Genomic DNA, 12,954 nt, shown 5'->3' on the forward strand with positions numbered 1-12,954 from the left:
ATTTCCTTCCTTCTCTTGGCTTTTAGGGTTTGTTTGTTCTTTTTCTAGCTCCTTTAGGTATAAGGTTGGGTTGTTTATTTGAGAAATTTCTTGCTTCTTTATGTAGTCCTGTATTATTATAATCCTCCCTCTTAGAACTGCTTCTGTGGCATCCCAGAGAATTTGAACCATTGTGCTTTCATTTTCTTTTTTTTTTTATGACTTTTTTTTTTTTTTAAGATTTTATTTATTTGACAGAGAGAGAGAGATCACAAGTAGACAGAGAGGCAGGCAGAGAGAGAGGAGGAAGCAGGCTTCCTGCTAAGCAGAGAGCCCGATGCGGGGCTCGATCCCAGGACTCTGGGATCATGACCTGAGCTGAAGGCAGAAGCTTTAACCCACTGAGCCACCCAGGCGCCCCTGTGCTTTCATTTTCCTTTGTCTCCATGTATTTTTTTATTTCCTCTTCCATGTCTTCGTTGACCTATTCATCGTTTAGTAGCATTTTTTAAAATATCCATTTGTTTGTGACCTTTTGTGAGAAAAGACACGTGATAGGAAGCACTTCAATCTTTGAATATTTTGAGACTTTTTGGCCTAACAGGTGATGTCGTGTGGAGAATGCTCCATGTGCATGTGAAAGGAATGTATATTCTGCTGCTTTGGGATAGAATGTTCTGAGCATATCTGCTAATTCCAGCTGGTCCAGTGTGTCATTCAAAGCCACTGTTTCCTTCTTGATTTTCCCTTTGGTGACCCACTCACTGAGGTAAGACGGGGTCTTAAAGTCCCCTACTCCTGTTGTAAGACAGTCATTTCTTCATTTGTTTGTTCATAGCTGCTTTATGTGTTTGGGCTCTCCCGTGTTGGGCACATAGTCACAATTGTTATGTCTTTTTGTTGACTGTTGCCTTTATGAACACGTAGTGTTCTTGTCTTTTCAATTGTTGTAGCCTTTTTTTTTTTAGGTCTGTTTTGTTGAAGTATTGTTACCTCCGCTTTCTTTTCACTTGCATTTGCAGAAATGTTTCTCCAGCCTTCACTTTTGACCCGTAGTCTTTAGGTCTGAGGTGACTCTCTTGTAGGCGGCATGATGTGGGTCTTGTTTTCTTATCCATTCCGTCATGCTCTGTTTTGATTGATGACCAGTTAGCTCCTTGACAGCCAAAGCAATTACAGAGAAGTATGTGCCATTGTCATTTGGTTACTTGTTTGACAGTTGGCTTATGGTTCTTCTTTGATCCTTTCCCTTTTTCTCTCCTGTCTTGTTGTTTGACTTTGTGTGTGTGTGTGTGTGTGTGTGTGTGTGTGTGTGTGTGTGATATCCTTGGATTCCTTTCTTTTTGTTTTTTGCCTATCTATTAGCAGTTTTTGATTTGTAGTTACCATCAGGTTTATACATAACATCCTGTGCATATAGCAGTCTGCGTTAAGTTGATGGTTGCTTAAATTTGAACCCATTCTAGAGGCACTAAATCTTTACTGCCACCATGTTTTATGAATGTGATGTCATACTTTATAACCTTTTGTGAATGCCTTGACCGACCTATTTTATAGACATATTTGATTTTCCTGCTTTTGTGCTTTAACCTCCATACTGGTTTTATAAGTGATTAATCTACTACTTTTATTGTGTCTGTATGCATCTGTGAAGTTTTTTCCTTGGTTAATTTTCTTACTCCTGGTTATGGTTTTTAACATTCCAGAGAATTCCCTTTAACACTTTTTATATGGCTGGTTCGGGGTGATAAGCTTCTTTACGTTTTATTTGTCTGGGAAATTCTTTATCTTCTTTTTGTCTCTTCTGAATGATAATCTTGCTGGATAGAATATTCTTGGCTGCAGATTTTTTTCCTTTTAGCACTTAGAATATATCATGCCATTCTCTTTTGGCCCGCAGAGTTTCTGCTGAAAAATCAGCTGAAAGCCCTATGGGGTTTCTCTTGTATGTAACTGTTTTCTCTTGTTGCTTTTAAAATTCTTTTCTCTCCTCCTTGAAGGATTCCTGTAATGCAAATGTTATTATGCTTGATGGTTTTGCTGAGTTCCCTTATCTATTCTCATTTTTTATTCATTTTTCTTTTGCTTTTCAGCCTGGTTGCCTCCAGTACTCTGTCTTCTAGCTCACTGCTCTGTTCTTCTGCTTCCTCTGCTCTGCTGTTTATTCCATCTAGTGTGTTTCTACTTTGAGTTATTGAGTTCTTCTTTTGTAATTAGTTCATTTTTATATTTTCTCTTTCTTTTTTTTTTAGGTCTCGAGTCCTGCACTCCTTTCTCAAGTCAGGTGAAAATCTTCATGATCATTACTTCGAATTCTGTAGCAGGCATATTACTTACCTCCACTTCATTGAACTCTCTTGCTCTGAATTTACCCTGTTTTTTCATCTGGGACATATTTCTCTTTCATTTTGTCTCAATCGCCAGGTCTGTTTTCCTTTGTCAGGGAAGTCAGGTGTGTCTCCTCATCTTGAAAGCAGTGGCCTCTGAAGAGGCCTGTGCTCGAGGTGCTGGACAGTGCCCCCTGCTCACCAGACTGTGCACTCCAGCCCTCTCCTGCAGGTGTTGTTTGTGCCCTGATGTTGTACTTGAGCTGCATGTGCCTTCCAGTCCCCTGCAGTGACCGTATTTGCCTGTTGGAGGCAGGGCTGGGTCCCTCCGCTGGAAGGGGCCAGTCTTAGATGCCCTGAGTCAGATGCCCTGAGATGCCTTGAGTCAGACCTGATGCCTCCTCTTAGCTGTGTACTGGGCTGCAGTCACACCAGACTACACGGTGCTCTCCTCTCCCCGGCCCCTTAAGGGGCTTTCACTGGAGCTGGGCCAGCAGTCGGGCCAGATAGCTGGCCCTGCTTTGACTGTGGAGGTTGCCGTAGCCGAATACCAGGGCTCTCTCTTTCTGGTGCCCCCACGAGGCTTTTGTTGCTGGTGGGGCCCACTGCTGGGGCTGCCGTTGACATGGTATGCCTGGTGATCTTCCCCTCTCTCCTTGGCAGGAGTCCCTTTGTCCTTTGTCCCTTTGGTGTGGTGCTGGTCCCCGTGGGCTTGCTTGTTGAGTGAGATGAGGGAGGCGCTGCTCTGGGTGGACTCCTGTCGGGTGGGCTGTCGGATGGGGCGGGTCCACAGGATAACATGGTGGCAGGGCCTTGGGTGTTAGACCCGGATGGGAACTGGAGCCACCTCGGAGGGCTGCCTGCAGAGTGGGGCAGGTTGGGTGGAATGAGTCTGGAGGAGAACGGGGGTGGGGTGTGGTGGACTGTCACACGCGAGGCAGCCTGTGTAGATGCTGCTGCTTATAGGTGTCCAGGCATCTGGACTGGGGCCAGGGAGAGGAATGGTGCCTGCCAGTTCTTGTGTTCTTGAAGAATTCTCCTGAAGGTCTCTGCCCCTCCTGGGCCCGATCTGTGGTTAGGAAGTGAATACCCTGAGGAGGTTTCCGCACCGCTATCTCTGAGCTGTGTCTCAGTGGGGTTTTTGCTTGGCTGTCCTTTTGGGCACAGGGGCTGCTTGTAGTACCTGCAGGCTCTCCCAGAGGTAAGCTGAGTTTTAAAGTGCCTTGAGTTAAGCCCCGCTGATTGTAAAAACTCACAAAGCCCAGCCCCACTGATTTTCAAAGCCCAGTGTTATGGGGCCTCGTCTTCCCAGGTTTCCCCACGTCAGGGCTGGCTGGTGTGGGGTCTGCTCCTCTCCCTTCTCTACACACTTGGCCTTCCTTCTGTTCGTGGTTAGTCTCATGGTGCTATTTTGGTTCCAGGGTGGGTCTCTGTCCCTCCTCCTACTGATCTACGATCAACTGTGGAGAGCTTGTTCTGCTGGTCTTAGGGGTTCGTTCTGGGTTAGTTACCCTGATGTGGCTGTCATCTGGGTGTGTTCACAGTTGGAACTGCTCTACTCCACCATCCTCCCTGGAGGCCTGAGAAATCCCACTTCTGGTATCTATTTGAACGATTTGAAAGCAGGAACTCAAACAGGTAATTTACACATAAATGTTAATGATAGCATATTCACAATAGCCAGAAGGTGGACACGACTTAACTATTTATTGACGGTTGAATCAGTAAAGGAGACATGTTCTAGCCATACGGTAGAACAGAACTCAGCCTTAACAGAATTCTGACACATGCCACAACGTAGATGGACCTTGGGTACATCATGCTAAAAAACGAATGCTTCCAGAAGAGACTTGAATATCTTTTGGACCTTGGAGTAGGGAAAGATTTCATAGACAGCAGTCAAAAATCACTGATTAGAGTGAATCTCATGGAAATTAAAATTTTCTCCTGTGGTATACTAGTAAGGGTATGAAGGTGAGCCACAGATTCAGGGTAAATATTTTCAAAACATACACCTGGAAACAACTTGTACCTGTAATATGTAAAGAACTACTGTGAATCGCAATGAAAAGGCAGTTCAAAGTCTGGACTAAACTTGAATAGTCACTTGACAACAGAAGGCTCACTCGAGTCCAGCAGGCCCGTGGCGGGAGCTCGGCCTCGGCCGTCAGGTGAATGCAGACCGACACCCTCAGCCAGAGTCCCCTTCCCAGCCGTGATGGCGTATGCTGTGGAAAGCCCGAGAGGACCAGGTGTTGGTAAGGAGTCTCCTGCACAGTGGACGGAGATGGGAACTACCGTAACCGCTGGCGAGTGGTTTGGTGATTTCTTTAAAATTAAAACCTGCACTTGCCGAAAGCCTAGCAATGACATGTCTCTAGACATTTAGCGAAGAGGAATGACAGTGCCCCATAAACATGTGTACGCGTCTTCGCTGCAGGTGTTTCATGATGGCCCAGAACGGGACGTGACACAAACATCCGCCAAGCGGACACGTATGAACGAGTGACGATACATTCGTAGGTTGCATCAGGTCGCGCCGGGCAAACCCTACCATGTGCTGAGACACGCAGCCGCGGCGGCGAATGGCTCCAGCATGACCGCGATCGTGTTGAATTCGTAGGTCCTCTGATGTCTGCGATTCTGTGTGTGTGAGGGCCGAGAGCCGAGGACCGCGGGTCGGAACCTCGGCGGCGGCGTTTACTCGGGGTGGGGTGCGCTGGCAGGACGCAGGGAGTGTGGGGTGATGGACGGGTGCAGTGCGTCGGCGGGGGCGGTGGTCCTGCGGGCCCGTCTCCACGTGCTAGAGTCTGTGGTTGCTCTGAAGACCCGAGCAGCTCGCCGCACGGACATTTTACGCTCTTCTGACCTGTGAGTGCTGACCCGCTTCATGGCTCTTCTTTCACGGGGTCTTTTCATGCTTCCTCCAAGAGGAGGTGCGGGCTGCGGCGGCCGGGGCGCGGCGGGGCGGCCTCGGGTCTGAGACGCCGGCCCGCGGGAGATTTCCCAGGAACCGCCGGGGCGTGGTGTGTTTGGCGGCGGAGGGTGTGGGCCCCGGACGGGTTCACGGCCGGCCTCACACCCTGCAGTGCCGCCCGCCATGCGAGTGCCTGGGACGGCCTCACGCCTGTGCCGCCTCGTCCGGGAAGTACCAGGGGTGCCTCCTCGGTGGCCTCGTGGGGCCGAGTTCGTGGAGCCCAAGCGCCTGACTTCGGCCTCCCTGTCGGATGGGACGCGGGAGCCGGGCTGCCTGGGCCCCTCAGAAGCCCTCGTCCTGGTGCGTCCGTCCCCAGGCCGGCGTCTCTCTGCCGCTGACTCCCCTTCCCCACCGGAGCCGCACCTCGTCTGTGCCCGGGGAGCACGGTGACAGCCTGTTGATTCGCTCTGGTCACACCTCACACCGACACGGCTCTCCCTGGCCTCCGCACGCAGTGGGCCTCCTGCCCCCGGTGACTGCCTTTTCGGTGTCCCTTAGCTGTGAGGAAGTCAGCTGAGTGACACAGCTCCTGTCCGCCCGGTCCTCCTCGCGCCCCGCCCCAGGGCGCTGGCAGGGGCGGCGTGCAGTCAGGACTTGTGGGGAGTCCAGTGGGTTCATCTACTCAAAAGGCCAAACACAGCGACCGGCCCGAGAGCCCACTGTCGCCCGTGGGATCGCGGCTGCAGCCTGTGAGGTGCCGCACGGGCCGCGGCCGGACGTGGACGGGATGGCGAGGTTTGACAGGGGCGGCCCCTGAGGAGGTTCCCACCGGCCAGCTGAGGGCGGAGAGGTCAGGCGGCACTCGGCGGCCAGTACGTGGTTCTCTGTACGGGCGCTGGCGTAGGAAAGCGGAATAATGGAGTCTGAATGACTTTGGTTGTCGTTTCTGCGGCTTTCGGGGCTTTTCCTTCCTTCCCCACCGTGTGTCTGTGACAGTTTCCGCAGGAGCATCGGCTGTTCCAAGGACCAGACCGACGGGGGTCAAAGGACAGGGGCCTTCAGGACGTCCCTGAACAACGGGCTGACCGAGGGGTCTTGTCTTTCAGACGTGCACACGGAGGCCGTGCAGGCGGCGCTGGCCAAGCACAAGGAGAGGAAGATGGCGGTGCCCATGCCTTCCAAGCGCAGGTCCTTGGTGGTGCAGACCTCGATGGACGCCTACACGCCCCCAGGTGAGCGGCCGGCCCAGCGTCCGCTTCCCGGCGTGACGCGTGGGCCTCGCAGTCGCTCCGCTCGCTCGGCCGGCCCCCGGCTCTGTGGCTGTGGGGCGGAGGGCGCTCTGACTCCGACGCCGCGAGCCGGCGGGCCGGCGTGTGCACCCTCGGCCCAGCTTGGAGGGAAGACGAACGTGGTGGCCGTGTCTGTGCCATGTGCATTTGAATCTCCTCATGGGGATTCGTCGACGAGACAGCCCGTGACGTTGGGGGAGACTCTCCTTAATGCCTCACGCAGCCGGAGGGGAGCTCGGGCCTCCGCAGCTGTGACTGAGCTTGGGCTGCTCTTCTGCCTCGATCGGTCTGTGCGTCTTCCCAGTTCCTTCGCGTACACATATGCCATGACGTTATAGTGAGAAGCCAGAGGGAGTGGAAAATGTGTGCATTTACCTCAGCCTGGGGTCCTCACCGTTTTCCTGCAGTGTCAGGTGGTCCTTTGGTCTCTGGACGGTGCCACGTCTGTCACAGCTGCTCACGTCTGCTGTGGTCGTGTGACAGCAGCCACAGGCAACGTGTCCGTGAGTGCTGTGGCTGTGTGCCGATAAAACTTTATTCACAAGGACCGGCAGAGGGCCAGTTGGGTCCACAGGCCTGCTGATGACCCCAGTCTAAGCGGTTGATAATTACCCAGGTTCTCTGCTTCGCTTTACCCAAATCATGGCGGTCTTCCTTTGATGACCCTCGAAACCGAAGCGTGAAGTTGTAGTATCCGGTACCTTTAGGAAACGTGAAGGGTTGAGCCTAATTTACTTGGTGTTCAGTCTGTGAGTTGGGTCCCAGTGTTATTCGTGGTGCTGTTGGCACTCTGTCTTTCTGCAGACCTAAGTCACCTTGCGCAGTAAGCACAGAAGAGCGCTTACGACACTTCTTGGAGTGTTTTGACGTTTAGTCCTGAGTGTCCGCAGGCAGTGAGACTAGCAGAAGCCCCTCAACTCCAAGATGCACACAACACACTGACTCAGCGTTTCTGCTCCCTGTGATCCGTGTGGTCACCGTGTCGGCGTTCGACGTCGGCGGACTGTCCACTGTGATCCCCACACTGTGCTTTGTGTCACCAGACTCAACCAGGTTTATACCCGGACGTTTGTGCCACTCAGTCCCAGTCACCTGTTCTGTGCCTCCTGCCCACTTCCCCTCCAGTACCCACCAGTTTGGTCTCCATATTTGAGCCCCTTTCTGGTTTTATTTGTTCGTTTGTTTTGCTTTTTCTAGATTCCATGCGTGAGTGAAAACATACCCGATTTGTCCTTCTGTGACTTATTTCACTCTGCATAATGCCCTCAGGGTCCCTCCAGGTCACAGCACGTGGCTGAGTCACATGCCGTTGTGAATCTGCACCCCGTGTCTTCAGCCAGTCGTCCGCCCGTGGACACTTGGGCGGTTTCCGTGTCTTGCTTATGGTAAATAACGCCACGGAAGACACGGGGGGGCTTACATCTCTGTGAGTCAGTGTTTCCATTTTCTTCTGACAAACACCCAGAAGCAGAATTGCTGGGTCAAAGGGCAGTTCTGCGTTTAACTTTGTGAGGAACCTTCCTGCTGTTTTCTAGAAGGGACGCACCATTTGCACTCCCAACAGTGCAAGAAGGTTTCCCCTTTCCCCTCCTCCTTCCCGACCCTTGTTGTTGTCTTTTTGGTACCAGTCATTCTGACAGACGTGGAAGTGATGCGTGATTTTGATTGTATTTGCCTGAGGATGAGTGACGTGCGTCTCCCCTCATGTCTGTTGACTGTCTGGATGTCTTCTCTGGAAAAGGCCTGTTGAGGTCCTCTGCCCGCTTTTTACTCAGATCATTTGGATTTTTTTTCTTTTCCTTTTTTGTTCTTGAGTTGTAGGAATTCTTTGTATATTTTGGAATTAATCCCTTATCAGATATGTGATTTGCAAATACCTTCTTCTGTTCAGTAGGTTCCCTTTTTGCTTTGTTGATGGTCTCTCCCACTGTGCAAAGCTTTTCAGTTTGAGTCGTCATTACTCACTTGTGCTCTTGTCTCTCCCACGTGAGGAGAGAGACGCAAAAAACATTGCTGAGGCCCGTGTCCAGGAGTCTGCTGGCTGTTGTTTAAGGAGTGTTACGGTTTTCAGTCTCACACTTAGATCTATAATCCGTTTTGAGTGTGTTTTCGTGTGTGTTGTAAGAAAGTGGTCGGGTTCATTCTTCTGCATGTGACTGTCCCGTGATCCCAGCACCACTTTTCTCCATTGCATCATCTTGCCTTGTTTGTCACGATTCACGGACCGTATCAATGGGTTTATGTGTGGACTCTCTACTCTATTAATGTGGTGAAGAGTTTGATTTTGTTTATTTTTGTTTAACAAACACAATGGATTTCCAAGGGTAACAAACCCACTTAAACCAAGTGTTTAGAACTAGACAGCATTCACGGAGATGGACATTGTTCTGAGCTACTTTTATATGAAAAATGATGAGTTTAAAATGCCAGGAGCAGTGGGATGGTTCATATGGGCTTTTTCACATTTTGAATCCGTCCCCAGAAATGTTTTCATGTCATATACAATGAAAGACAGAACTTTAGAAAATCAAACATGATACAGATATCTTTGCAAAATATAAAAGGACATTATTGGAAATGATATTTTTGATGAAATTTTTGCATTTAATTTTTTGACTAGCCCTTTCTTGTAAACCACATAATACCTTCCATGAATCGTCACGTGACAGTCCGAGAGACAGCATCGTGTGGGATAGTTTTGTACAATCAAACGCCAGCACCATCAGCGCAAAGGAGCAAAACCTTAGGGCTCAGCTTCGTCACTCGCATGTCTTCCTTGGTTGCGGGTAAACGCTGGCGAGAGCCCATATTGTGTCCGTGGCTCTTCAGAGCGTGTTCCTGAAGATTACGTTTTCTGTGTGGAAGGACTGGTCACTCACCAGTACCATGGTCTCTAGAAAAGATCTAATTAGGATCGTTACACTGCTATTCTTTTATAGCAGAAGCTTTCTTTTGTTTTTTACACAAAAATATAATAAGAATTTGCTGGCGCTTCTGCTTCTCCCCCTAGAGAAATCACCGATACTAGACTGCCCCAGCCGCCGTAAGCAATGAATGGTAAAGCTGCCCCAGATGAGCAAGGCAGTGGTTGCATGCATGGGCTTCCCGCAGTGAAAGGCCATCCTGAGAGCAGGACAGTTTGGGAGCGGAGCCCGCTGTTCCCGCTGTTTTACCTGGAGAAAATGTTCAGACCATGGCCCAGGGATCGAGATCTGAGTGAGACTGGCCATTCTGCGGCCTTGAAGAGGCAGATATCTGGGTTCAAGCAGGGGAAGGGACTAGAGCTTCCCGCAGATCCACACTGGCAAAGAATAACTCCAAGTCTGCTCAGTGTCAAGATGATCAATGGTAATTGACCTGCTTGCTAAAATAATAATCACGAGGCTTTAGAGGAAGGTTATAGAATCCAGAGTCTCAACGTGGCAGCCACGATGTCTGCTAGTCTGTAAACAGTCACCAGATGTGAAGAGATACAGGAAATGTAATCTGTGGCCACAGAAAAAGCAGTCAGAATGAAACGAACATAAGATGGCCACCGTCGTGCTCTTGGTCACCACTAAGAGGTGTAGCCGGCCTCAATTGTATTTGCTGGAAATGTGAAATTTACACCAGATTTTGAAGAGTTAATACTTAAAAAGAAAAAAAATCACTGGAAGGTATTTAATTACTTTTTGCATTAATTATTTATTGAAATAATACTATTTTGAATATTTTGAGTTAAATAATACATTCTTAAAATTAATTGTATCTATTCATGGACTTTCCAGTGTGGTTACTGTAAGGTTTAAAACTATAAGGCTCATATTTTGTAGGTGTTTGAAATAACAGAAGATGGGGTCTTTAAATCTGTAATTATAAATATTCAATCAAATAAAAATAGGTTAAGAACTAAAGGAAAATATTGTGTTAATATGTGAGCTGAGCAGAGAAAGGATATTTCACTGGATTGGTATAACATCAGATTGGAGAAGGAAAATGAAGGAGTCTGTACAATTGGAGAGAGATGAAGAGAAATTAACAAACCGAAGAACAGGGAGACAATTAAACAGGTTGACAGAAGAACCTCAGTACCAGTGGTACAAGATTAACCTACTTTTAACTGGAATCCAAGAACGAAAAGACAGTGAGGACAGGACAGAAAAGCTATTGGAAGATTTAAGAGTTAAGAACTTCTCCGGCTGGTATAAAATGCCACCTTTTAGACCCAGAGGGTCAGTGAATCCAAAGCAGGATAAGTATAAAAAGAGTCATACCTAAGTTCATAATAGAGTGCAGAGTGCTGAAATCGAAAGATTAAGAGGAAATCTTGAAAGTCATCAGAGGAAAACATTATGTACAAGAGAACATCGTATGAACGATGAATGACTGCTGTAAAGACACCGTAGAAACCAGAAGGCAACAGAAGCACATATTTAAAGTCCTAAAGGGAAAAAACAAAACAAAACTGTCAACTCCCATCCAGAGAAAATACCCTTAATCAACAACGGTGAAATGAAGACGTAACGAGATACATGAAAACTGAGAAAGTACGGGGTCAGCAGAGATGCCCGGCAAACAGGTTCATGGAGGTCATTTCGGCGGATGGGAAATGATACTAGACAAACATGTGATCTATAGAAATGAAAAAAGAGCACTGGAAACAGTAAGTAGTCGGGTAAATGTGGAATACTATGTTTTCCTATTGTAATTTGCTTTAAAACACCTGAACATAAGACAGATGGGTACATGGAATCACTGTTGCATGGTTGTTACTCTTGTGAAGCAAGAAGCATAAAGTGAACAGTAGAAAATGAGTAACATCAGATGTGTTATGAGTAGAGGTTCACAGAGAAAGTTTACAGTGTCAGATCTGAAGAGCAAATACTTAGAATATTGACCCCATATGGGTCTGCTAATGATGCATACTGTTAGCCGTACATCAGTCACTAAAAAATAAGAAGTATAAGTAAGAACCTAATAGAAGACATAAAATGAAACATAAAAAATACAGTTAATTGAAGAAGGAACTAGTGAATCACTGAACAGTGCATCAAAAACTAATGATGTATTATATCTTGGCTAATGGAACATAATAAAAAAAGAAGACAGGAAAATCATCAGATGGAGAAAAAATAGGAGAAATGAATGGAACACAAATAGCAAAATGTTAGATTTAAGTCCACTTACATCAGTCATTACAGTAATTATAAATGGACCAAACACTGAATTAAAAGACTGAAATCGTCAGACTGGATTAAAAAAAAGAAAAGAAGAGACATCCGTATGTCATCTGTAGGAGACACATATATTTTTTTAAGTAAACTCTTCCTCCAGTGTAGGGCTCGAACCACAACCCCAAGGTGAACAGTTGCATGCTCTACCAACTGAGCCAACCAGGACATGCTTAAGTAAAGAAAAGTAGTATAATTAAGAATATAAGCTTGAAGAAATATGCAGTGCAAACATTAAGTATAAAGCAAACAAGTATTTCTTAATATCAGACAAATAGTCAGCAGGACAAAGGTAGCACGAGATATAAAGAGGGACCTTGTACAATAGGAAGTGAACAATTCATCAGAAAGACACAATAATGAATATATACCCAGAAGAGCCATTATAATTTATAAGGGAGAAACTGGCATAATGAGGGAAAATAGAAAAATCAAGAATAATAACTGGGGATTTGAAAAATGCCTTCCTTAAATAATGAGTTGTCAGCACAGCTTCACCCGACCTGATGTAGCTGGTATTCAGCGTCTTCTGCTCGACGGCTGTAGGGCACATTCACCGGTGATCCCGTTCTAGAGGGGTACTTTCCCTTCCACAGAACTAGCCTGTTAGACGTGGGCAACTCAAGGGTTTTCAATAATTGTGTGGATTAGCAGCCGTTGCCACAGTCTAGTTGTAGGATGTCTCCGTCTCCCCAAAAGTTTCCTTGTGCCCATTTCCGATTGACTCCCATTCTCGCGTTGAGCCGTAAGGAGTCCCTGGTCTACTTATATGCCTCCGTAGATAGTCTGGACCTTTGATCAATAACATTATGAAACACGTTCTTCTGCATCCTGCTTCTTCAGCGTGATATGCCCGAGCTCCTCCCCGTTGTCCCGTCAGTTCACCCCTTCTTGTCGCCGAGCCGCGTCCTGTCAGGTGCGCCACCTTTGGGTTGTCCACTCCTGGTTGGCAGATCTGGAGGTGGTTTCCAGTTCGGGGCCATGATGAGTAAGACTGCCGTCCGCGCGCGTACCTGTGTCTGTGTCCACATCTGTCCTTCCTCTGCGGCAGATTCCTAGGAGTTGAATGAATGAATCTTGTGGTTAGCTGATGCTTCACTTTCAGGAAACTGCCGAATTGTGTCCATATGGCCGCCACCGTTTTCCTTTCCCACTCGCAAGAGGTGAGGAATCCAGCTTCTCTACGTCCTACCAACACGTAGTACTGTCTGTGACTTTAGTGTAGCTGTTCC

General features: G+C 47.8%; 1 protein-coding gene across 3 annotated transcripts in view; it reads left to right on the plus strand.

The window, feature by feature from the left end:
• The window catches only part of DIP2C (disco interacting protein 2 homolog C), a 347,914-nt gene that overhangs the window by 193,011 nt on the left and 141,949 nt on the right, over positions 1–12,954 (plus strand). For all 3 annotated transcript variants that reach the window (XM_082739775.1, XM_082739777.1, XM_082739776.1), the window contains one exon: positions 6,330–6,455. In XM_082739775.1, coding sequence (XP_082595901.1) covers positions 6,330–6,455 — 126 coding nt within the window. The remainder of the gene's footprint in view (positions 1–6,329; positions 6,456–12,954) is intronic.

Source organism: Mustela nivalis (genome assembly GCF_964662115.1).
Source record: "Mustela nivalis genome assembly, chromosome: 7".
NCBI classification, from domain to species: domain Eukaryota; kingdom Metazoa; phylum Chordata; class Mammalia; order Carnivora; family Mustelidae; genus Mustela; species Mustela nivalis.